This window comes from Terrapene carolina, unplaced genomic scaffold (assembly GCF_002925995.2).
Source record: "Terrapene carolina triunguis isolate 2854851 unplaced genomic scaffold, T_m_triunguis-2.0 Scaffold212, whole genome shotgun sequence".
Classification (NCBI taxonomy): Eukaryota; Metazoa; Chordata; order Testudines; family Emydidae; genus Terrapene; species Terrapene triunguis.
In genome coordinates, this window is record NW_020664563.1 from 5034667 (window position 1) to 5059878 (window position 25212).

A 25212-nucleotide genomic window follows, 5' to 3' on the forward strand; every position below is an offset into this window, starting at 1 on the left:
GAACCCGGCCCTTGTTGCTGCCAACTTAGATGGGCAGAAGGGTTACAATAATCTTATGGGCTTTAGAGATGGAAGAGCCCTAATAGGCCACATTCATCCCTGGCGGAACTGCCTGAATCTGTTAGTTACTTTAGGAGTGATCTGGCCCATCAGGCCCTCTTGTTTCCCTCCTGACAGTGTGGGACTGCCCCCTACACTATGACTAGTGCTTTATATAATTACAGCCGAGTCTACACTTAATTGCCTGCTTTTCACCACCTGGAGCACACCCAGCTCTCCAGTAACACAACTTGAGAGATTGCGCTTTTACCCTCTGGTTCTTCCGAGAGCCACCGCTCTGCTTGCACGGAGAAGTCATCAGACAGCTCATTTTGCGCGGGGGTGCTCCCAGGGCTGAGGGTCTGAATCCCAGGGGGTTGTAGCTTTCCCTTACAAACAGGTTTCTACTCTTGGCCAAGGATGACTCCCTTCAGGAAATGAAATAAACAAGAGTGAGGATTGTTAGCACAGCCGGGGTCACCACAGTTGTTGTTTCCATGGCCAGAATTGCAGCTGTCGCTCCCTCAGCGCCCACATTTTCCTGCCAGCTCATGACAAACAAGGCGACCATAAACTCTGACTTAGGAGAGCCAAGGCAGTTTTTCCTCATGATGTCACTGGGATTACACCCTCTCTGTCAAACTGCCTCCCCATCATGGAACCTTGAGAGCCTCCTACGGGTCATCTGCCAGGAGGCTCCTGACAACGAGCTCTCCGGCCACTCAGTGCCTCTGTCCCCCCACCTCTCCACTGACTGTCCCACTCGGGGACAGGATCCAGAGCTCAGTGCTTCCTAAACCTCACAAGCCTCTGAGCTATAATGGGAAGCTTCAGCTGGCACAGAATGGGGTTGCCCACTTGAAGCCAAACTCCGCTAAGTGTGCAGAACTCCCAGATAGTAAGGGTGAAAAATTGGGATGGGGGGTGGCGGGGGAATAGGCTAGGGTTACCATACGTCCGGATTTTCCCGGACATGTCCAGCTTTTTGGTCCTCAAATCCCCGTCCGGGAGGAAATCCCAAAAAGCCGGACATGTCCGGGAAAATAGGGAGGGAGGGGTCGTGGGGCTTGGGTCCGGGCTGGGGCTGGCGGTGCTCGGCTGGTGCCGGTGCTGGGCTGGAGCCGCTCGGCCAGAGCCAGGGCCCAAGCCAAGCCGGAGCCGGAGCTGCTGGGACTGGGGCCGGGGGTGCCCGAGCCGCTGGGGCCGGCGGTGCTCGGCCGGAGCCGCTCAGCCGGAACCAGGTCCCGAGCCGCCGGGGCCAGGGCAGGCCGGAACCGCTCAGCCGGAACCAGGGCCGGCGCCCCAGGGCCCGAGCCGAGCCGGACGGAAGACACCGGGGCCAGAGCCTCTTGGCCGGGGCCGGCCGGCCGCCAAAGGGAGCCGCTCGGCCGGGGGGGGCGGACTGGGCCGCGCCTCCTCGCGTCCCGCCACCGTCCCAGCCCCAGCTTACCTGCTGCCTCCCTGTTGCCTCCCTGTTTCAGGCTTCCCGCGAACATTTGATTCACGGGAAGCAGGGGAGGGGGAGGAGCAGGGGGGCAGAGCGTTCAGGGGAGGGGGCGGAGTTGGGGCAGGGACTTTGGGGAAGGGGCGGGGGCGGGGCCGGGGCCCCATGGAGTGTCCTCCTTGTTTTAAATTAAAATATGGCAACCCTAGAATAGGCGCCTATATAAGACAAAGCCCCAAGTATCAGGACTGTCCCTATAAAATCAGGACATCTGGTCACCCTAGCAGAACTCCACTGTCTCACTGGGAGCTGGATCTGTACAGCAGAGGGCACAGCTGTCATTCCTACTCAGTGGTTTTTCTTGCATGCAAAGCATTAGACCTGTATTACACAGGCCTCCATCTGTCTATGAAGAGGTGCTCTGAGTCTCTCTCTCCATCTTCCATTCTGACGGGGTGACGTCAGCCAAGGAGCTCTCCTAGACAGTCCCGACAGCAGAACATCTGAGCTGGAGGCGGAGTTTTCTCGGTGAGGTCCGCTCCACTCTAGAACTCACCACCACTGTTAGTCCAACAGCATTCATTGACTTTCACAGGACACTTCAAGGCCTCTTTGGTTCTCTAGGCTTGTGCATGGGGCTGGCTCAAACACGAAGGGGTTTTTGGGAGCTCTCATTAGTTGCTATTGTGCCTCTTTAGTTATGGGCTAATTGATGTAGGCTTTTTAAATATGTGCATCTTATAACAAGACACAACAAACCCTGTCCCAGGCAGATCCTGCCTTTTGGCACTCATTGTGCAAGCTTTCCCCAGCAACAGTCTGGCTCTCCATTATGGGGTAGGGGAATCCCACTGAATAGTGCTGAATTGGGTCCCATCACAAAACTCCGACAGGTGACTAGAGTGCCCATCACTCCAGCCTGGAGCATGAGCGTGTGCAGTCAGCAGCCCAGCCAAGGGCCGCCTCTGTCAGGTAACGAGCCAGTGACAGACCCAGTGAGCAGGAAAGCACCCTGTGCACTCGCTCCCTGTTTTGCTGTCACCCGTGGAAACGGTATTGCACTTCCTGGGGCTTGTTGTGACTAAACTGGTCCCTTGCTGGGTGTTGGTGGAGACTGGGGAAGTGCGCACAGCTGCTGTCCTTGCCATAATTGCTCTGTGGGGAAAGGAATTCAGAGCCAGCTCCTCTGCTGGTGTAAATTGTCGCTGAAGTTACATTTACACCAGCAGAGGATCTGGCCTTCCAGTCTCGGGGACCTTTCAGCAGCACTAAATCCTCCCTCTCCATCAGTCTCTCCACCTCAGCTTCATTCCTCACCTGTCCCCTCACCCTCTTCTCCCCTGCCCTGCCCTATCCCCCAACCCTCCTTCCCTTCAATGTCCCCCCTCTCTTCCCTTTTCTTTCCATTTGGCTTATCCCCCCACCCCAAAAATCATGGAACTAACATGACATCACATAGAGTCAGCGTTATAGGGCTGAAGGCCAGAAGGGACCCTCCCCCCGACCTCCTGTAGATCATAGGCCACCAACACCACCCAGCACCACACAACCCAACCACTGAAGTTCAACCAAAGTATTACAGCCCACAGGCGACCAGACTATTGTGAGCTGCAGGCAGAGAACAGGAGGGGCTGAGGTGCACTCAAGTCCAAGGCCCCTGCAGTGGCAGGGAATTGGTTAGGTGAGATATGCCCAGATAATCCTGGCAAGCAATCAGTGCCCCACGCTGCAGAGGAAGGCACAAAACCCCCAAGGTCACTGGCAATCTGAGCTGGGGGGGGATGTGGGGGGCATCCTTCCCAATCCTACATATGGTGATCTGTTCTACTCCTTCCCCAACCCTGGGTCTGTCTGAGCTATTTGTCAGGGGTTTGGGGCAGGGGCTGCTGCTAGCTACTTTATGCTCAGACAGTGCCCAACACAAGAGGTCCCAGGTTTTGGTGAGTCCTTAGGCCCTACCACAATGAACATGATTAATAACGACACATGATTGCTTTAAGAACAAACTAACACTCCTCAAACCCAGCTAAGAACGCTACCTTCTAGTGGGCTTGCCTGGGCTATGCGAGGAGCTGCTCTCCTTGCTGAGCTGCCAGGTGGCAGCAGGACCCGGAATGCGGTCGATAGTTATAACAGGAACCTAGAAAGAAATGAGAGTGGCTCATCTCCAGTCATTGCAGCACCTGCTGTATCAAACCTGACGGATTCCCCGGCATTGTGCTCCAGTGCTCACTAGCTATACACCACTGGCAGCCACAGACAGTGACACTTTGCACCCACAGTGTTAGGTAGGTGACGAGACTTTGCCTCCACCTCTGGGTCCTTGGTTGGAGATGCAGAGTAGCAGCAGGCAGGGTTCTAGCCAAGCAGAGATTCTACTTTGATACCCTAAGAGTTCTGAGCACCAAGCAGTTGGAGGTCCATCTCCTGGCAGGAAGAACCTAAGAATCACTCGGACAAGTGGGTGCATACTCCTGCTTCAGTGATAAAGCAGGTTGTATTAACTTTCGGCCAGATTCTGCTACCCTTACTCACATCAAGGAGCACCTCGCTGCTCTCAGAGTAAGGTGCTACTTGATGTGAGTAAGGACGGCAGAATTGGGATTTAAACAATACACATCCTCACACCCAGGCAATGCTTATTCCTTATGGTAAATGGCAGGAGGTTCTACTGAAAAACAGCCAGGCCATGGAGAGCTGGGTTCAAAGAGTCAGGTGGTGGCCACATCCCAAGGCCCCTGGGTAGAGCGGGTCAGAAATCGGAATTTCTGTTTCCTGGGAAAGTCCGGGATCTCAACATTTGTATTTTTACTACCGGGAACAAAACGTCGAGTTTCAAAATTTCCCATTAAACCAAATTTTTAAAAGAATTCCTTTTGGGTCATGTGAAATGTTTTGTTTCAACAACCTCAACTTCACAGGGGCGGCAGGTTTGTATAATTTTTGGTGGTGCCCAGAACAGGTCCAAGTCCCACCCCCCACACACACCTGCCTTGTAAGCCAATATACAGTAACTCCTCACTTAAAGTCATCCCAGTTAACGTTGTTTTGTTGTTACGTTGCTGATCAATTAGAGAAGTGGTTCTCAAACTTTTTTTTTCACGGACCACTTGAAAATTGCTGAGGGTCTCGGTGGACCATTTAATGATCTTTCCAAATGTTGTTTGTACCATTAGCTAACTATTGTAAAGCGCTTTGGATAAAAGTGCTATATAAAAAAACCTCAATAATAATTAACATTTTTTTTGTTCTACACATAAAAGCACACAACTCATTTTAATATCAGTAGTCTTAACCTTTTTAATGTGATGGATATACCCTCTCTCCCCCACTGGGGCTGGGGGGGGCGGAGGGGTCTCTCCCTCTGTCCCCCACCGCAGCAGCCCCTGAGCTGGGGCTGGGAAGGAGGGCCATCTCTTCCTGGCAGCCGCAGCCCTGGAGCTGGGGAAAATCGCCTCTTTCTCTGGCCACCACAGCCCCTCTTCTCACACCACTGCCCCATTCCACCTACCCCGTATTCCCCCCAAGGCCACCACCTGACCTTACATGTGCATCTTCTCCAGGGTCCAGACACCTAATTAGTGGAGCCATCCCTGCACAGCTCTACTAATTAGGTAGGTGGCCCTTTATTCTCTTGTGTGCGGCTGCCCAGGCGCGCAACTTAGAGGGAACTATCCGCGGACCACCTGAATGGAGCTCATGGACCACAGTTTGAGAACCTCTGAATTAGGGAACATGCTTGTTTGAAGTTGTGCAATGCTCCCTTATAACGTTGTTTGGCAGCCGCCTGCTTTGTCCATTGCTTGCAGAAAGAGCAGCTCATTGGAGCTAGCTGGTGGGGGCTTGGAACCAGGGTGGACCGGCAGCCCTCCATCAACTCCCCGCTCCCCTAAATTCCCTGTGCAGCAGCCACCCAGCAGGCTATCGATTGCCGGGCAGTTCAGGTGTCCCTCCCCCTACAGCCGTGTGCTGCTCCTGCCCTCTGCCTTGGAGCTGCTCCTGGGAGCCTCCTGCTTGCTGTGCCAGGGGGAGGGGGCAAAGAGGGGTGCTGATGTCAGGGTGTCCCCCTCCCCCGCTCCTGCCCCCCATCTCCACAGAGCATGGGGGGGGACACGACAGGGCTCAGGAGTCAGACGGAGGGAGCTTGCTGGCAGCAGCAGCTGTCTCAACTTCTTGATCTACTTAAAAAGACAATGTACTTAGAGTGGGGTCAACCTACTTAAAGGGGCAATGCGCATCTCTCACTCACACACAGAGTGTGTGTCTCTGTCTCTCTCTGCCGTGCTGTCTCCCCTCCCTCCATTCGTGCTGCCTTGTAGAGTGTGAGGCTACATTAACAACGTGTTAACTCTTGAGGGCTCAGCAGAGTGCTAGTTCATCATTTAGCACTAAGGCATTCCCTGGGAAATATCCCACCTTCTTCCACCCTCTGTCTCCTCTACCTCAACCAAGCTTCACAATCATCATAGCTGTGTACAGTATTAAATTGTTTGTTTAAAACTTATACTGTGTATATGTGTGTGTATATATAAAAATATAGTCTTTTGTCTGGCAAAAAAAATTCCCTGGAACCTACCCCCCCCCCATTTACATTAATTCTTATGGGGAAATTGGATTCGCTTAACATCGTTTCGCTTAAAGTAGCATTTTCCAGGAACATAACTACAACGTTAAGTGAGGAGTTACTGTATGTTTTTTAAAATAATGTAAAAATGTGAGGGCTCTGGGGTGGGGATGAGAGGTTTGAGGTGTGGGAGGGGGCTCAGGGCTAGGGCAGAGGATTGGGGTGCAGGGGTGAGGGCTCTGAGGTGGGGAGGGGCTGGGGATGAGGATTTGGGGGTTCAGGCAGGCCAGAGAGGAGGACCCCCAGCCTTCTCCCTGCTGGCAGCAGTGAGCTCCGGGGGAGGGGCCCTCCTCTTCCCCCCTGCACCACACTCACCTCGCACCACTGTCAGTGCACGTGCTCCTAGGGCCCCTCTCAGGTCCAGGAAGCCCCCTCAACTCCCCTTTGGTGGGTGCCGGGAGGGGGGCTGCCATCACATGTGCGCCTCCTCCCCTGCTGCTGCCACTCACTGTAGCCTCACTGGGGGTGGGGAGTGGGGCTGCCCCTTGTCAAGTGTGGGGCAGGAGCGGTGACCGCGGGTTGGGGGGCCCCCTGTGCTGGTGGAGGGTCCCGCCGGAAAATGAAAGGGTCTGAGGCGGAAGGGCAGGCTCAGGGTCAGTCTGCCCTGTGACTAGTGATGGGGGGCACTAGGACCCCTCGGCGGCAGTTGATGCCGCAAGCCAGCAGGGAGTCAGCTGCCAGCTGCAGGGGAGAGGCAGGGACAAGGGCCTAGGGGAGGTGCGTGGGGGCAGCAAGCGGGGGCTGAGGGACACTCGGGGGAGGCAGGCGGGGCCGGGGGAGAGACCTGGCCCTGAACATTGGTGGAGACGAGGCCCGGGCCCTGAATATTGCTGGAGCCCGGGCACCACGGGCCCATACAACTCGCTGCCACTGCAACTTCGGACTATTTCAGGTTTATATGATTTTTTTAATTATTTTATAATTTCTACTATAAATCAAACTGGTCTGTTCTGACCAAATGCTGCGTTGTGATTTTTGTCCAAAACAAAATGTCACTGAAATCAACACGGTCCCTTGGGACGGTTTGATTCTGACAAAGCGGCATCTCCAGACGGAAGAAAACACTCCGTCGGAAACGTTTCCACCAGGTCTGCTCCCGGGGCAGCTGGCATCGGAGCAGGCTGCTTGGGGTGACTGGATATTTCGGATTTATCCGATCTCCTGCGAGGGTGACCAGACCAGATATTCATAGGGTATGTCTACACTACGAGGGTAGTTCGATTTCACTTAAATCGAATATGTGGAATCGATATTGCAAAGTCGAACGTGTGTGTCCACACTACGGACAGTAATTCGACTTTGTGAGTCCACACTAACGGGGCAAGCGTCGACATTGGAAGCGGTGCACTGTGGGCAGCTATCCCACAGTTCCCGCAGTCCTCGCTGCCCATTGGAATTCTGGGTCGAGCCGCCAATGCCTTCTGGGTAAAAAAATGTGTCGAGGGTGCTTTTGGGTAACTGTCGTCATCCGTCCATCACTACCGCCCTCCCTCCCTCCCTGAAAGCGCCGGCGGGAAATCAGTTCGCGCACTTTTCTGGTCAGTGACAGCGCGGACGCCACAGCACTGCGATCATGGAGCCCGCTGCGACCATCGCTGCAGTTGTGGCCGTTGTCAACGCCTCGCAGCTTCTCATCCACCTTTCCCAGAGGCAGATACAGAGAAATCAGGCGAGGAGGCTACGGCACCGCGGTGAGGGCCTGAAGTATGAGAGTAGCACAGAGCTGTCAGAAACCACGAGACCCAGCGCCGAGGACATCACGGTGGCAATGGGTCATGTGGATGTTGTGGAACGGCGATTCTGGGCCCGGGAAACAAGCACGGACTGGTGGGACCGCATAGTGCTGCAGGTCTGGGATGAATCCCAGTGGCTGCAAAACTTTCGCATGCGGAAGGGGACTTTCCTGGAACTTTGTGAGTTGCTGTCCCCTGCCCTGAAGCGCAATGACACCCGGATGCGAGCAGCCCTGACTGTCCAGAAGCGAGTGGCCATAGCCCTCTGGAAGCTTGCAACGCCGGACAGCTACCGGTCAGTCGCGAACCACTTTGGTGTGGGCAAATCTACCGTGGGGGTTGTTGTGATGCAAGTAGCCAACGCAATTGTTGAGGTACTGCTCTCAAAGGTAGTGACCCTGGGAAACGCGCAGGCCATCATAGATGGCTTCGCTGCGATGGGATTCCCAAACTGCGGTGGGGCTATAGATGGAACTCACATCCCTATCCTGGGACCGGACCACCAGGCCAGCCAGTACATTAACAGAAAGGGCTACTTTTCAATGGTGCTGCAAGCACTGGTGGACCATAGGGGACGTTTTACCAACATCAACGTCGGATGGCCGGGCAAGGTTCATGACGCTCGCGTGTTCAGGAACTCTGGTCTGTTTAGACGGCTGCAGGAAGGTATTTACTTCCCGGACCACAAAATAAGTCTTGGGGATGTGGAGATGCCTACAGTGATCCTCGGGGACCCAGCATACCCGCTAATGCCCTGGCTCATGAAGCCCTATACTGGCGCCCTGGACACAGAAAAAGAACTGTTCAACTACCGGCTGAGCAAGTGCAGAATGGTGGTGGAGTGTGCTTTTGGCCGTCTCAAGGGGAGATGGAGAAGCTTACTGACTCGCTGTGATCTCAGCGAAACCAATATCCCCATTGTTATAGCAGCTTGCTGTGTGCTCCACAATCTCTGTGAGAGCAAGGGGGAGACCTTTATGGCGGGGTGGGAGGTTAAGGCAAATACCCTGGCTTCAGATTACGCCCAGCCAGACAGCCGGGCGATTAGAAGAGCCCAGCGGGACGCGCTGTGCATCCGGGAGGCTTTGAAAGCTAGGTTCCACAGTGAGCAGGGTAACCAGTGACTGTTAAGTTTGTGGACACAGAAGCTGAACCTGCCCCCGTTTCTTTACCCAGTTTATGTTGACTATCCTCTCCAGCTACATACCCCCTTCACCCCCTTCCCAAAAAATAAAATCAGTTCTATTTTCTTAATGAACACCGTTGTCTTTATTACTGTTTTCGCGGGACTGTTTTAAACCTGGGACGCAGACTGTGGTGGGGGCGGGTGTAGTGTAGTGATGCAAATGATGCCTCTAAACTCCTGGAATGACAGGCTCCGCAGTGGTGGACTGGTTGTTTCAACGGAGCCTGCCAGCCGTCCTGGGCGGGACTGCGTGTATGTGTCGGCTATGTGACTTTCTGGCAGGGGGAGGAGGGTTACAGATCCCCTGCTGTGTGGCTCTGTGATCCAGGATAAGGACCGCTGCATAAGATCTGTAACTGCCCTCCCCCGCCACAAAGTCACAGAGCAAACCCCCCCCCCCCCACAGAACATGAAAACCACCTCCCAGACTGACCAGGGTAACTAGTAACTGCACTGTGTATGTGCCCTGCTGCTGGACCTGCCCCCGCCTCTGTACCCTGCTAAAGGTGACTATACTGTCCAATTACCAACCACCTTCCCCCCCTTCACACAGACTCTCCTCCAAAAGAAAATGATGGAAACAGTAATTAACAGAAACGTATATTTTATTAGTAACAACACATGAAACAGGGGGGTTGGAACTTGGACGGGGGCTTGTGTGAGGTGGGTAGGAAAGGACTTTTCAAAGTTTGGGGAATGAGAGCCTTCTAGTGCTACAGCACTCTGCAGGGGTGGAGTGAAACTTTTCACGGCCCCTGCCGCCCCTCCTTCTTTGGACTTTGGGTGAGGGGGGTATGGGACTTGGTGGCGGGGGAGGGTGGTTACAGATGCACTGCAGCGGGGCTCTCTCCTCCTGCCTCCGGTCCTGCAGAACATCCACAAGGCGCCGGAGCGTGTCCGTTTGCTCCCTCATCAGTCCAAGCAGCGTTTGAGTCGCCTGCTGGTCTTCCTGACGCCACCTCTCCTCCCGTTCCATGTTTGCTCTGTGCATTTGGGACAAGTTCTCCCTCCACTGTGTCTGCTGGGCTGCCTGGGCTCGGGAGCAGAACATTAGTTCTGAGAACATGTCCTCCCGCGTCTTCTTCTTCCTCCGCCTAATCTGCGCTAGCCTCTGGGACTGTGATGCCACGCTGGGTTGGGAGACAGTCGCAGATGTGGCTGTGGGAATGAGAAAAAGGGAGTAAATTCCTCAGAAAGATAAATGTAGTTGTGAACAAAGAACATAGTCTTTCTCTGTGAACAAGACCATGCACTGCACCTATCACATGCGCACTCAGGACAAGGTCGAATTTTCGGCCCTCGCCTTCAGTGCCTGTGGTCTTGCAGTGGCGATCTAAGAAGCGGGGCAGGACACCGGAATTTGTGTAGCGGGCAAACATGGTAAGCCGTAGACTTGTGGCTGCTTAAAACTTTAATAGTAGCACTGGCCTCCTTTCACATTGAAAGCAATGCCAGTCTCTGCTGCCAGCAATCAGGCAAGCATGAACTCTGCCCCTGTCCCACCCCCTCGCGGCTGTCCCAGGGAAAGATCCCTGTATGCTGCCCCTCTCCCGCCTCCACCGCGTGGCTGTAAAGCAGTCCCAATACTAACATTCCCCTACCTAATTCAAAGCAGGGCATCATGAGCGACATCACCCTGATGAGGATCTCGGACAGCGAGAAGGAACGGATGCTTAGGGAAAGCCTGCAAAAACCAGGGCCGTATGCCGCCATGCTCTGCAGGGCAATGATCCCTGAGTACTTGATTGTCTCCTGGCGCGGAAACGTTTCGTACCACGGAGGACCCAATAAGATCGCTCTCCCCAGGAACCTGATGAACAGGCTTGAACATTACCTCCAGGAGAGCTACGTTGAGATCTCCCATGAGGATTTCATCTCTATCCCCGGACATATAGACCGGATTTTGGTGTAGCTGCACTGGCAGGGACTAAAGAGTGGAGCGTCTTGGGCAGCAGAATCATGAAAAACCGGACATTGTTAGATTTTTTTTAAATAGTTGGGACTAAATAGTTAAGCGCCTAAGGCAAAGAAATCATGAGAAACCCATTGTTAATATTATAAATATTCCAGTTCTGTTAAAAATAAATGTTTAGATGTTTAAATCACTTCATGAAAAACCCATTGTTAATATTATAAATATTCCAGTTCTGTTAAAAATAAATGTTTAGATGTTTAAAGCACTTACTGCTTGATCCTTCCCCTGATTCTGTGTCCGGGGTAACGGCTGGGGACGGTTGGTAGGGGATCTCGGTAAGGGTGATGAAGAGCTCCTGGCTGTCGGGGAAATCAGCGGTGCAAGCGCTGTCGACTGCCTCGTCCTCCTCATCTCCTTCCTCATCTTCCCCGTCCGCTAACATGTCCGAGGAACCGGCCGCGGACAATATCCCATCCTCAGAGTCCACGGTCACGGGTGGGGTAGTGGTGGCGGCCGCACCCAGGATGGAATGCAGTGCCTCGTAGAAACGGGATGTGTGGGGCTGGGATCCAGAGCGTCCGTTTGCCTCTTTGGTTTTTTGGTAGCCTTGTCTCAGCTCCTTGATTTTCACGCGGCACTGCGTTGCATCCCGGCTGTATCCTCTCTCTGCCATGGCTTTAGAGATCTTCTCATATATCTTTGCATTCCGTCTTTTGGAGCGCAGCTCGGAAAGCACGGACTCATCGCCCCACACAGCGATGAGATCCAAGACTTCCCGATCAGTCCATGCTGGGGCCCTCTTTCTAGTCTGCGATTGCACGGCCATCTCTGCTGGAGAGCTCTGCATCGTTGCCAGTGCTGCTGAGCTCGCCACGATGTCCAAACAGGAAATGAGATTCAAACTGCCCAGACAGGAAAGGGAATTCAAATTTTCCCAGGGCTTTTCCTGTGTGGCTGGTCAGAGCATCCGAGCTCGGACTGCTGTCCAGAGCGTCAACAGAGTGGTGCACTGTGGGATAGCTCCCGGAGCTATTAGCGTCGATTTCCATCCACACCTAGCCTAATTCGATATGGCCATTTCGAATTTAGCGCTACTCCTCTCGTTGGGGAGGAGTACAGAAGTCGAATTTAAGAGAGCTCTATGTCGAACTAAATAGCTTCGTGGTGTGGACGGGTGCAGGGTTAATTCGATGTAACGGCGCTAAATTCGACATAAACGCCTAGTGTAGACCAGGCCATAGATTCATAGACTCTAGGACTGGAAGGGGCCTCCAGAGGTCATCGAGTCCAGTCCCCTGCTCTCATTTATATACACAATTATTAACCCCCCCCCCCAAAAGTGTCCTGATTTTTCACACTCTATCTGGCCCCCTATCGCCGGCCCTGGTCCAGCCCCACGCTCTAGCCGCCCTGGCAGCAGCGCACTCCCGCTCCGCCCCTTGCCCGCCCCGCTCCCGGCCCGACACAGGCTGGCGTGTCTCGCTGCAGAGCCGGCAGCGCGCAGGCCAGCAGGGGGCAGCCCCGCGCGGAGACAGGCTCAGGCCCTGCCTACACGGCGGGGAGAGACTCGCGCCCCCGCGCAGACAGGAAGCGGCTCCCCAGCGGCCCAGGCCCAGGTACCGCACCCCGGTTCCTTCCCTTCCCTGCCTCGCCCCGGGAAGCTGCTGGCAGCAGAGCCCGCGGCTCGGGGCAGCAGGAGCGGGGAGCCCAGCACGGCCCCCTGCGGGGCCCGCTCCCGCTCGGGGGAGCCGGGGGTGGGTGCGGCAGCAGAAGGCGGGGCTCGCCGCGTCCGGCAACTGGAGGCAGGGAAGCGGCAGTGTCGGGTCCCAGCCCCGCCTGCTGCCCGAGCTCCGCTGGGGGCGCGCTGCGTCTCCGCCCCGCGTGTCTGACCTGTGCAGCCCCCCACACGCTAACCTTTACAGCCCAGCCTGCACCCCTCCCCGAGCGATACAGCCCCCACCCCACAACACTCTGACCTGTACAGCCCCACCTATACCCCAATCTGTACAGCCCACCACCTCACAGCACCCTGCGCTGTACAGCCCCCCCGCTCCTACACCCCCCGACCTGTGCAGCCCCCGACCCTGCACTCTAACCTGTGTACAGCCCAGCCTGCACCCCTCCCTGATCTATACAGCCCCCCCACAACAGTCTGATCTCTACAGCCCCGCCTACACCCTGATCTGTACAGCCCACCACCTCACAACACGCTGTGCTGTACAGCCCCTTGCCCCACCTACACCCCCCCAACCTGCACAGCCCCCCGCCTACAACCCCCTGCCCTGTACAGCCTCTCTGCCTACACCTCCTGATCTGTACAGCCCCGCCTACACCTCATCTATACAACTGCCCTCCACCCCCACACCCCCTCTATACAACTGCCTGTCTTCCACGGTAATCTGTACAGCCCCCCCCCACCCCACACCCCTCGACCTGTACAGCTCCCCACACAACACACATCCTAACCTGTACAACCCAGCCTACACCTCCCTCACACTCCATCTATACAACTGCCTGTTTCCCACCCCCTTGATCTGCTCAGTCCCCTGCTTCACACACCCCAACCTATACAGCCCCGCCTACACCCCAGCTTGTACAGGCCCACACTTTCCCCCACCCCCGGTCGGCCTGTACTGCCCTGCCTATACACCTCAACCTGTACAGCCCTGCCTACACCCTGACCTGTACTGCCCTCCACCCCACAACCCCAATCTGTACAGCCCACCCCACACCTCCCTGACCTGTACAGCCCTGCCTACATCCCCCCAATCTGTACAGGCTCCCATCTCCCTCCCCTCTGTTCAGCCCCTACACACTCCCTGACCTGAACAGCCCAGCAGACCCCCCCACACACTTTGATCTGTACAGCCACACACACATACCCCTGATCTGTACAGCTCTGTGTACACCCCCGATCTTCACAGTCACATACCCCTGATTTGTACAGCCCTGCATACACACCCCCTGATCTGTACAGCCGTGAGCACACACACCCCTGATGTGTACAGTCCTCTGCTCCCCATGTGTCTGATCTGTACAGCTCTCCAGGATTTAGCTCCTGTTGTCTCTTCCCCTCCTAGAGTTTTCACCCAGGAGCTGAGATCCGGGGAAGTGGGGTGCCTCTGGGGCTGGGAGTCCCTTGAGCCGTTTGTTCCTGGGCTGAGGCAGGGTGTTCTTAGCACAGGGCTCAGAATTTAACCCATGCCATTTGCTCTGCCCAAGCACCGAGCTGGTAATCTTTGGGGCATGTTGCAAAACCAGGCACGTTTACTCAGGCTTTCCTTGAGCGGGGAATGGGCTCAACTTCTGAGAACTGAGCTGTTCTCGATCCTGCTGGTCTCCATGGGGCACTGTGCTGGCACAGAGATCCATCCACCCAGCGCTCATTGCAAACCTGGGGCCTTAGCGGGCAGACTTCAGAGATATAATGGTTCCTGCACCCAGGGCCTCGCTACACTCCTACGAGGTAACTGTGAGTCCTTGGTGTGTTTCATCCACCAGCCCTTTCCAAACACTAACGCAATTGGATTTCTATTTCGGTCTCGTTCATGAGTTCCATAGTATTTACAGTCAAGAAAAATTCCTCTTTGCCTGTAGTGTAAAGATATTTTCACTCTCTTTTCAAAGAAAGAATCAGGTGAAATTTGGCCTAGAAAAGTTTTTCATTTAAAAAAAAAAAATCCACTGCAACCAGGGATTTTCTCATTTATATAAAGCCATTCCTGCAGCCTGGGGAACGCTCAACATTGCAGCGCTGTGCTAGGGCATGAGAACCTAAACCATTCATTTCCTCTGAAGGACGAGAAATGTGATGGGTGAAATCCTGACTCCCTTGAAGTTAATGTTAAAACTCCCACTGCCGTCAGTGAAGTCAGCTTTTCCTCCAGTGCGTGTAAGAGAGTTGCTGTTCAGAGTTCACTTGGACTTAGGACATTGGAACAAAAAAGATACAGGAATAAGACATCAGGGCCAATGTTCCCTCTAATTTTTTACATCCATGTGTGGAATGAATTTGGTTATGTGCACCAATATGGAGGTGATGTGTGGTAGGGGTGAGGAATTCGAGTGTGGGAGGGGGCTCAGGGCTGGGGCAGAGGGTTGGGGTGCGGGGGGCTGAGGGCTCTGGCTGGGGATGAGGGCTCTGGGGTGCAGGCTGCCTTGAGCTGCAGTGGGGAGAGAGGACTCCCCCCCCCCAGCCCTCTCTTGCCACAGCAGCTCGGGGCTGGGGGAGGGGCACCTCTCCTTGCCTGCATGGCCCTTGATAGCCTGTTGCGCGGCCGCACAGCTTAGAGGGAACATAGATCAGGGCTTGAATTTTACCCCTTTTAGTAAAGGATTCCCATCTGCTCTGCGGAGGGGCAGAACAGACCCAGCCTAACCCCATGCAGGGGCTGCTTGGCTCCTTTGCCTCTAGCTAACTTCCTTCCCCACCATCTGTCCTGCAGCATGCATGGCGCAGGCAAGGGGCTCAGCCGCACGACGGTGCTAGGACCCAGAGCTCTCCATGCAATTCTCTCTGCAGTCACTGCCCGGTAGCTAGCTTGGTATTTGGTTCTGCTCAGAGAGATTAAGGGACTTGCTCAAGGTTGCATGGGCTCGGGATGGAGCTGGGAACAGAACCCAGGAATGCCGACTCTTAGGTCTCTGTTCTAATCTGTAGTTACCAGAAAAAGCACCCAAAGATGCTCATATGACAGAAGCCATCTGGCTAGCAGTGTGTGAGAGAGTCCGAGGGAACTGAATGTTGCTGCCCTAACAGCAGTGCAATAGCTTTTTCTGTGCAAGGTCTCCTGCTTTTCTCAAAGAGCTCCCAGGCCTTGCCTGGGAATCAGAGTTCAGTCATTGAATCTCTGGTCTGCATTGCCCAGCAATTGAGTGATCCATTGTGTGTTTGTTTTCTAGGAGCTGGCAGGGCTCTGCACAGAATGAAGAGGTGACTCTCAGCCCCAGCCTGATGCACAGAGCTCTGAGCGCTTTGTGATGAGCCCTTCTCGGAGGAGGGGACTACAGAAACCTTCTACTTGTGCACTCCTGGAGAACGAGCCCTCCCCTGCGTGTGGCTCTCCCAGGACTGTGTGAGGGAATCTCCAAGAGGCTGCTGACGCAGCAGGGCTGTGCTGGGAGAATGGTCTGTGCCCAGGTGGAAGCGAGCCCTGGGAAGTGCTGGCAGAAGGTGCTGTATGAGAGGCAGCCCTTCCCAGATAACTATGTGGACCACCGGTTCCTGGAGGAGCTGCGGAAGAACATCTACGCCCGCAAGTACCAGTATTGGGCAGTGGTGTTTGAGTCCGGGGTGGTGATCCAACAGCTGTGCAGCGTCTGCGTCTTCGTCGTCATCTGGTGGTACATGGACAATGGGCTGCTGACCCCACAGTGGCTGTTTGGGGCTGGCCTGGCCTCTTCCCTGATTGGCTACGTCCTGTTTGATGTCATAGACTTGGGGGTGGGGAGGAAGGAGAGCGGTCGGACCCGGTGGGCGGATCTGAAAAGCACCCTGGTGTTCATAGCTTTCACCTATGGCTTCTCCCCAGTGCTGAAGACCCTGACGGAGTCGATCAGCACGGACACCATCTACGCCATGTCGGTCCTCATGCTCCTGGGGCACCTGATCTTCTTCGACTATGGGGCCAATGCTGCCATCGTCTCCAGCACGCTATCCCTCAACATGGCCATCTTCGCCTCCGTGTGCCTGGCCTCCCGGCTGCCCCGCTCCCTGCACACCTTCGCCATGGTCACCTTCGCCATCCAGATGTTTGCCCTGTGGCCCATGCTGCAGAAGAAGCTCAAAGCGCGGACACCCCGCTGCTATGTGGGAGTGACCCTGCTCTTCGCCCTGTCTGCGCTGGCTGGGCTGCTGACCGTCTCGGGCGTCGCCGCTCTTCTCTTTGCCCTTCTGCTGGTCTCCATTTCATGCCTGTGTCCTTACTGCCTCATCCGGCTGCAGCTGCTCAAAGACAACATCCATGGGCCTTGGGATGAAGCTGAAATCAAGGACGACCTCTCCAGGTTCCTCATGTAGACTCGTCCAGGACACAGCAGGCCGGCAGGACCCCTACAGTGCTACCGGAACAAAAGCCTTCTGCCTTAGAGACGACCTCCTGAGTGCCAGAATCACAGAGAAGTGTGGGGGAGGTTGCAGTGTTAGAACAGAGCCTCTTCTCCCAGAGTGAGACAAACTGCTTGGTACATACTAGGAACTTCCCCCCAACAATGTATATGTGTATCGCTCTCACTCATTAATACTAGCTGAGCTCCCAACGCGGAAGCGTGGCGAGAGCACAAGTAGACAGAGGACTGCAGGCAGATGCCAGCATTTTATCCACCACATTACCTGCTCAGAGCAGGTCTCCATGACGTATGTGGCACTTAATACCAGCTATAGGGCACGAGCGTCTTCTCCCCACTAGCGCTGCTGTTGGCTCTCCTGCTTGGGGAACTGAATTAATGGTAGCAATAGTGGGGAATGTTTTAGCCAAAGTTTGCTGGTGTAGGCGAGGCCCACTGGAATTGCTGGGTATTTGGAAAGCAGCTTTCGAAATCTCTTTGGCAAGCTGGACTTTCTGGCTATTAAAAGCATCCAATCCCTCAAACCTCTCTGCCTTTGTCATTCTTCTGTGAAACAGCCCAGCGGGAGCAGCACATGGGGGGCAGCTGATGGGGCAGGCAGATCAGATCCAGGGGCTTTATTTTGTTAAAGGGCAGAGCTTACATTTCTTAGTTCAGAGGTGTCACCGCAGAAGCAGGAGTGTGGGGCAGGGGGGCAGATCAGGAGTGGGAATGCAGGATACCTGACTGTGCATTGGAAGGCCCTGTGTTTGCTCCCATTCCAGTGTTGCATGGGATTTCTGTGTGTTACTGTAACACAACCAGTGAGAAACTCAAGCAGAGCACCCTGGCTTTATCTCCCTGCAGGTTGCAAAGCTGTCGGGTCCGATGTGTGTCTGGAAACATCCCCAGGTTCTTATTGCGTTGGCATCTTCCCTTCTCAGGCTGATGTAGCGCTGGGTATTTCCGCTAAAAGACAGGCACAAGCAGAGGAAGGGGATTGTTTGCCAAAGGCTTCCAGCAACACTCTGGCGAGCCAGCTTGGTCTGCTTGGCTGGAACACGAGATGATGGACGTGCCTGAGTTGTCTGGCCTTATCGTGCTGCTCCCCTTTGAGTCCAGTCCATTACCGACTGACTCAGCTGTGGCTAGTGCTGTCTCCTTCCCACGAGAGCAAGACAGCTCTGAGAGGCCTCTCCGTTCGCACCTCTGTGCTACCTGTGCTCTGCAGGACTGTTTGTTCCCAACATGCTTCAGCAGGGATTGCTCGCTCTCGGTGTCAGATCCGAGGGCTGGATTCTGGGTTTTACGCGTTCATTCAGGGAGAGGCTTAGTTTAAATCATGGTCATGGGTGTAACTCCCCCGACGGGTTTGTTTCATGCTGCTCATCCATGCACTCTTGCTCTGATGTGTGAGCTCCTCCATCAGCGATCCATGGCAGTGCTCCCTGCACTGGACAGGTTGGTGCTCAGCACTCGCTCTCTGGAACAGCTGTTCCCGCTAGCGCTCCGAGTCCTGCTGGTTACTTCAGTGCTAGGACAGCGTGGCGGGGAGGGCATGAAGAACAGACTGAGAGGAGTCGAACAGCAGGAGGGGATTGGTGGAATGGCTCAGCTGTACAATAAACCCCAGCCTTAGCATGCAAGGTCACCTCCTGTACCCAGACAGCACCATGGAAATGATTATTACAATAGAACCTAGGGGCCCATTGTACATACATAGTGAGACAGTCACTGCCCTAAAGAGCTCAGTGTAAATAGACTAGCCAGACAGAAGGAGATGATAATACGTCCTTTTCTACACCTCCAGAATGGAGGCACAAGTGTCCTGCCCACAGGTCGCAGAGGGAAGAATTGAATCCAATGCTCCTGATCTCAGTCCAGTGCCTTACCCATGAAACCATCCATCCCCTCACCAAACAGCCAGCTAGTTTTGGACCACTACCAACCAGCAGCCTGCCCTGGCATGGAGGGCAGCTGCTAGATGCACACACAGACCCAGAGGAGTTAGCTAACTTAGAGCCCAGCTCCTTGGGCTGTTGAAGGGGGGAGGGGGGGCACAACCACTGATTTGGCCTAGAACTGGTGGAAGGAGTGAGCTAAGGAGGAACCCGAGGCTACGTCTGCACTACGAGCTAAGGGTCTGATTGCCTTGCTCAAGTCTGTGTACTCACACTCTCAGTGAGCTAGCATGAGTATAAATAGCAGTGTAGTCACGGTACCAGCACGGGGACACTGCTTACACAAGCAGGGGACTCACACCCTAGTTCACAGTGTAGCCTTTGTCGCACTGAGGAAGGGAGGGAATTCCACCTGTAGAGGGCAGCATGGGGGAAGGCATGAAGACGAGGAGGATTAGGAAGGGAGATGCGCACAATGATCACAGGGTAAGGAAGGAATAGCATGCAATTCTTCCTAAGCTGTCTGGCTCATAGAAGGAGAATGCTGTAGAAAGGAGCACAACCCGTGCTACTACGATAGCAGCAGGACCAATGCACAGAGGAGCTATGAGAGGAGTGGGCTGTGTGAAGGAAAACAGCTCACCTCCGTCCTGTTACTGTAGGAAGAGCTAGGAATGCAAAGAGCAAAGGTAACCCAACATGCAGCCAGCAGATGGTGCTCCTCACAAACCGTTCTAGCCACATAAAGCAGCAACCCCTGACACAGGCTGCTTTGATTGACTGCACTTCTGTCCCTAAATGCTAATTGCATCCATGTGACATTCCTCAGTGCCCTGGCTGTAAGAGCAGAGCTCGCTGCTTCTGGGGAAGAACTAAGCTAGACCGATTCCTAAGAAGCAAAAAACTCATTTTTGGGCTAACATCCCCGGCAAAGTACAACTGAGGAAAGAAACCACACCTCTGTGGCTACATTGTATTATCCCCAGCCAGAGGGGATGGCTTAGTTGTCTAAGCCACGGATGTGCAATGCCCAGACTCCCTGGAACCACAGCGTCAAAGCCCAACAGGGTTGACTCTGCAGTGTGGAGCCCTGCTGGTTTGAACTAAATGGTGGCGTCTCTGTAACTTGAAGTCTTTCAATCAAGATTTGAGGACTTCAGTGGCTCAGCCAGAGGTTACGGGCCTATTACAGGTGTGGGTGGGTGAGGTTCTGTGCCCTGTGATGTGCAGGAGGTCAGACTAGATCAGGGGTTCTCAGACTTCATTGCGCCACGACCCCCTTCTGACAACAAAAATTACTACATGACCCCAAGAGGGGGGACCGAACCCTGAGCCCGCCCAAGCCCCGCTGCCCTGGGCGGGGGGAGGGGCAAAGCTGAACCCCAAGGGCTTCAGCCCCTGGGGGTGAGGGGAAGGCTGTAACCTGAGCCCTGCCACCTGGAGCTGAAGCCCTTGGGCTTCAACCCTGGGCAATGGGGCTCAGTCTTCACTTCGGCCCCGGTTCCCAGCAAGTCTAACACCATTAAAATGGGGTTGTGACCCACTTTGGGGTCCCAACCCACAGTTTGAAAATTGCTGGACTAGATGATCACAATGGTCCCATCTAGCCCTAAAGTCTGTGGGTCTGTCTACGCTGCAACGTAAGCCAAGGGCTAGTAAAACTCGAGTTAGCAGACTCTGGGTTTGTTAACCCAGGGCTCGAGCATCTATACTGCGTTATGTGGTGCAGTGTGGGAAAACTTGACTGTCCAGAGGACAAAGAAAGTCAGCTCATGGGCTTGTGGGATACTTTTGGCACACTCCCAGAGCACAAATCCAATGGGGCTGTGTCTACACAGCAGAGCAATAGGGCTTGAACCCTGGTTCCTGGCTTGACTCTGGCTCAAATCCTCCACTCCTGTGAGGTCCTGGGACCTTGGGTCTGATCCCTGGGTTAGCATGATTTGCATGTGGACGGGGGTTAGGCTTGAGCCTGAATTTGAACCCTGGGCTTACACTGCAGTGTAGACATACCGTCTGAGCCTTTTCCCTTCATTCTGCAAGGTAGATAAATGGGAGCTCCCTGTAGTTTGTGACTGTAGGGAACTTCCAGAGAAGACCTGACATTCTGAATTTGCTTTGCTTGCATATTGAGGACCCGTTGGGCCAATCTGCAAGAGCGTTGGCTGGATTTGGCTCTAAGGTCTTTGCCCAAAGTTCTCGTTTCCCCCCCGCAGTTCCTCTACACGTTGTTTTGCACCATTTAGCTGCCTCAGAGGTGGTTGTCTGAATGTGGGCTATAAAGTGCTTTGGGCTCTAAGAAGTTATAGAAAGGGTTAAAAAAGGGACAGTGGCAACACTGACACCCCCATCAACCCCCCACCCCAGATTAAAAACAACACCTGAAACAGAAACAAATCAACCAGCCCCACTCCCCCCAAAAAATATTCCAAGCAGCATTTGTACATTGAAAAGGACTGCTAGAGACTCCAGGAAGTCCATAGTGGGCTTGGCTATTGCTAGGGAATTTACATGGAAGGTGCTCGGGTACTAGTGGTGGGTGGCCCAGCCATGGAGGAGAATGGGGATATGGGGCAAAGAAGCTAAATCTCCCTTGAGGCACTGTGGCAGCATATCAAATGGAACTATTTTGATTTTTGGCCAAAGTACTTGGTGTTTTTGATGAAAAAGAAATACAAGTTTCCCACAGAAAGCAGATACTTCTTTAAAAAAAAATGTGTTTCGTCAAAAACCCAATTTTCTGTCCATGGTTTCTACAGAATTTTTTTGACCTGTTCTACTTTATAATTTTTTTAAATTATACAGTAGTTTTAAACTAACAGTCATATTTTAAACTTTTCTGGTTTCTCATCTTGTGCTATTACTCATTTTAAGGCACGTAGTTTTACGGGACACACCAAAAATAACCCAAATAATGTTTAAAAAGAAAATTTCAAATAGCTTTTCTATGACCTGCAGCGATTCCATGATGGTGCGGGGAGGTATGAAGAGTCACTCAGCACTTGCATGGGCGATCAGTAGGACTTGGGCTGTCAAACCTTGACATCACCCACAAACCACCTTAGATACCCCCCCCCCCCCCCCCACACACACACACTTTGCTTCCCTTCTCTCACATGCTATTTGGAAAATTGTTGCGAGCCGGGATGTTTTATGATGTTTTCGACAAGACATCGACTCTGTAGTCCATTGGTCAGCTAGACACATGAGAGAGACTGCAGGGAAGAGCATGATGGCGTTCCCAGCTCTCTCACGCATTCTCACCTCACTCAGATAGCTTGTGACCTCTTCAGAATGGCATGAGACACAAAAGAGAGGGGTTTATTACTGCATCATAAGGCACCAATAGCTATAACCAGATCAGGTCAAGCCAGGGTCCTAGGAATCTTGGAATGGTACTGAGTGGCAGGAGACACTGCCACAGACAGCTTTAGGGCCCAGAGAGGTGGAATTGCACCCAGCATCTAAGTTTCCCCAGCCCAACTCCTTAGCTCCACAACACACACCTCAGCGGCACTAGCACAAAGGCATGTGTCAGGCTGCAGGTGAGTTGCATTACCCCAGCTGTACTGCCCACGCTAACTGCTATCAGGGAGGCTGAAGTGCTGGTGGATCGGGGCTCAGTTCAGTCAACTCATGGCTGTGTCAGTGTGCCACAGTTCATTAGCGTGCTGAGCCCCATGGACAGACGGTGTTCTGGATGTGGTTCATATCATTACCTTCCTTGACAGAGGAGCCAACACCTCCAGCACACCCCTTAAAGCACCCAACAAGCAGACAGTTCTACTGAGCGTCCGTTCCCTGCGTCTCTTGCCTCTTGCGCTGTAGCAATAGGGACTGCTGCAATGGAAACAGGGTCTTTATGTGCAGGCTGTGCCTCATTAATGATCTGGAGGATGGCGCGGACTGCACCCTCAGCAATTTTGCAGATGACACTAAACTGGGAGGAGTGGTAGATAAGCTGGAGGATAGGGATAGGATACAGAGGGACCTAAACAAATTAGAGGATTGGGCCAAAAAAAATCTAATGAGGTTCAACAAGGACAAGTGCAGAGTCCTGCACTTAGGACGGAAGAATCCCATGCACTGCTACAGACTAGGGACTGAATGGCTAGGCAGCAGTTCTGCAGAAAAGGACCTAGGGGTTACAGTCGACGAGAAGCTGGATATGACTCAACAGTGTGCCCTTGTTGCCAAGAAGGCTAACGGCATTTTGGGCCGTATAAGTAGGGGCATTGCCAGCAGATCGAAGGACATGATTATTCCCCTCTATTTGACATTGGTGAGGCCTCATCTGGAGTACTGTGTCCCGTTTTGGGTCCCACACTACAAGAAGGATGTGGAAAAATTGGAAAGAGGCCAGCAGAGGGCAACAAAAATTATTAGGGAGCTGGAGCACATGACTTATGAGGAGAGGCTGAGGGAACTAGGGTTATTTAGTCTGCAGAAGAGAAGAATGAGGGGGGATTTGATAGCTCCTTTCAACTACCTGAAAGGGGGTTCCAAAGAGGATGGCTCTAGACTGTTCTCAGTGGTACCAGATGATAGAACAAGGAGTAATGGTCTCAAGTTGCAGTGGGGGAGGTTTAGGTTGGATATTAGGAAAAACTTTTTCACTAGGAGGGTGGTGAGGCACTGGAATGGGTTACCTAGGAAAGTGGTGGAATCTCCTTCCTTAGAGGTTTTTAAGGTCAGGCTTGATGAAGCCCTGGCTGGGATGATTTAGTTGGGGATTGGTCCTGCTTTGAGCAGGGGGTTGGACTAGATGACCTCCTGAGGTGCCTTCCAACCCTGACATTCTATGATCCTCACCTGGTCCTACGCCACTGTTTGTGACACCACAGTTAGAAGGGAAGGAATTATCTGACCGAATGGGCGCCGTGGGGACCGGCTGCCAGCAGGAGTTTTGCTATTTATTCTAAGGACAGTGTGGCCATGCTCCATAAGTTTAGGTGAGGAATAAGCAGCAGGCACATACGACTGAACTAAGGTCCTGATCCAAAATGCATGACCTCAAGAGGAGTCTTTCCTTTGATTTCAGTGGGCGTTGGATCAGGCCCTAACATACCACATTTGAAAATCTCCCTAGTCTGAGTGAAGTGCTGATAGGCCCTGAAGTGTGACTAAAACTGGCCTGGTGGAGTGCCACTGCCTCAGGGACATTGGATCAAATGTGATCAGTTGATAAATGAGAAGATGTTTGTTCCCCTTCCCCCACCCTGCCGAGCTGCCAGCGCTGCAGCTGCAGTCTGGGATCAGCAAATCTTTCTGGGGTTTTCTGGCTTGCACACCAGCACAACTAATAAAACCCTGCAGTTAGGGAACGCTGGATTCCGGATTCTGCACAAGATACAGCACAGTCTATAGCAATTCATACAAAATACAATAGAACATTTCTCTTAATTTTTCATCTGTGGTTAGGTCAACCCATGCGCGTTTTGGCTAAGCAGATAACATCAGGCAGGAGGAATGTGCTGTGAATCTCTATGAGAGGAGACAAAAGCATCTGTGGGCTGTGATCTGATTCAGATGGCTTTTAGCAAATCTGTCAGAGTGCACGCCAGCTTTCAAATGAGATAGGAACATGGTGGAGTGGGGCAATGATATTTTATTCCCGGAAAAGATTTATTTGAAGAGTAGGATGACAAAAGATCACAGGGATGGAGAATCACTATGCTACAGGATTGTAAATCTGTGCTTTTGTTAGTCTATCAAGTGTGGAGATTCTTAAAACAGCAAACAATACAAATTCAAGAATAAGGCCCAAATCTCCAAAAGCAGTTAGGCACCAAACTCCCATTGATTTCAATGGGACTTAGGCACCTAAATACCTTTGTGGATCTGGCCCTACTGGTTATGTCAGTGCATGGGGGGTTAGCATGTTCCGTGTGTCTTCTAGGAAACAAGTAACTGATTGCTGCATTCCCAACACCTCGGGTGCTTTGGGTGATAGCATGTTTCCTGCCAAGGTTGTAATGTCATGGTGAAGGCAGTATCTCACTTGTGAGTATTTCATGAAAGAGGGATGGCCAAGGTTTAAAAAAACACATTCCAAGCTCACAATGAGCAGCACACTTGCCAGATCTACATAATTAGTGACCAGGATGATATTTTCCAGTTGTAGTTCTCACTAGTTCCCTATAAGCAGATTTCCAAAAGCTCTGTTCTGGAACTGTTAACTCCTCACTCCACTGAGATGGCCCATCATGCTTTGGGCTAATGGTATCATATAATCCTGCCATTCAGCACAGAAGGCTGGAGTCTGCCCAGGGGGAAAAGGTAAGGCAGGCCAGACATAGATTCCCCTGATTTCTAGCAGTCGCTG

General features: G+C 53.2%; 1 protein-coding gene across 2 annotated transcripts; it reads left to right on the forward strand.

The window, feature by feature from the left end:
* The first annotated feature begins 6947 nt into the window (after positions 1-6947).
* LOC112107436 (phosphatidylinositol N-acetylglucosaminyltransferase subunit C) lies at positions 6948-17254 on the forward strand. 2 transcript variants are annotated; one of them, XM_026656184.1, is made up of 2 exons: positions 6948-6999; positions 15844-17254. In XM_026656184.1, the coding sequence occupies exon 2, from the start codon at positions 16067-16069 to the stop codon at positions 16958-16960; it is 894 nt and encodes a 297-aa protein (XP_026511969.1). In that variant the 5' UTR covers positions 6948-6999; positions 15844-16066; the 3' UTR covers positions 16961-17254. The 2 variants fall into 2 exon arrangements, with proteins under 2 accessions (XP_026511969.1, XP_024056897.1); XM_024201129.3 differs by lacking the exon at positions 6948-6999 and adding an exon at positions 12468-12557.
* Positions 17255-25212: the final 7958 nt, after the last annotated feature.

What these genes read in the sequence shown, in the direction of transcription:
- LOC112107436 (XM_026656184.1), top strand. Translation starts at nt 16,067, where the DNA reads ATGGTCTGTGCCCAGGTGGAAGCGAGCCCTGGGAAGTGCTGGCAGAAG.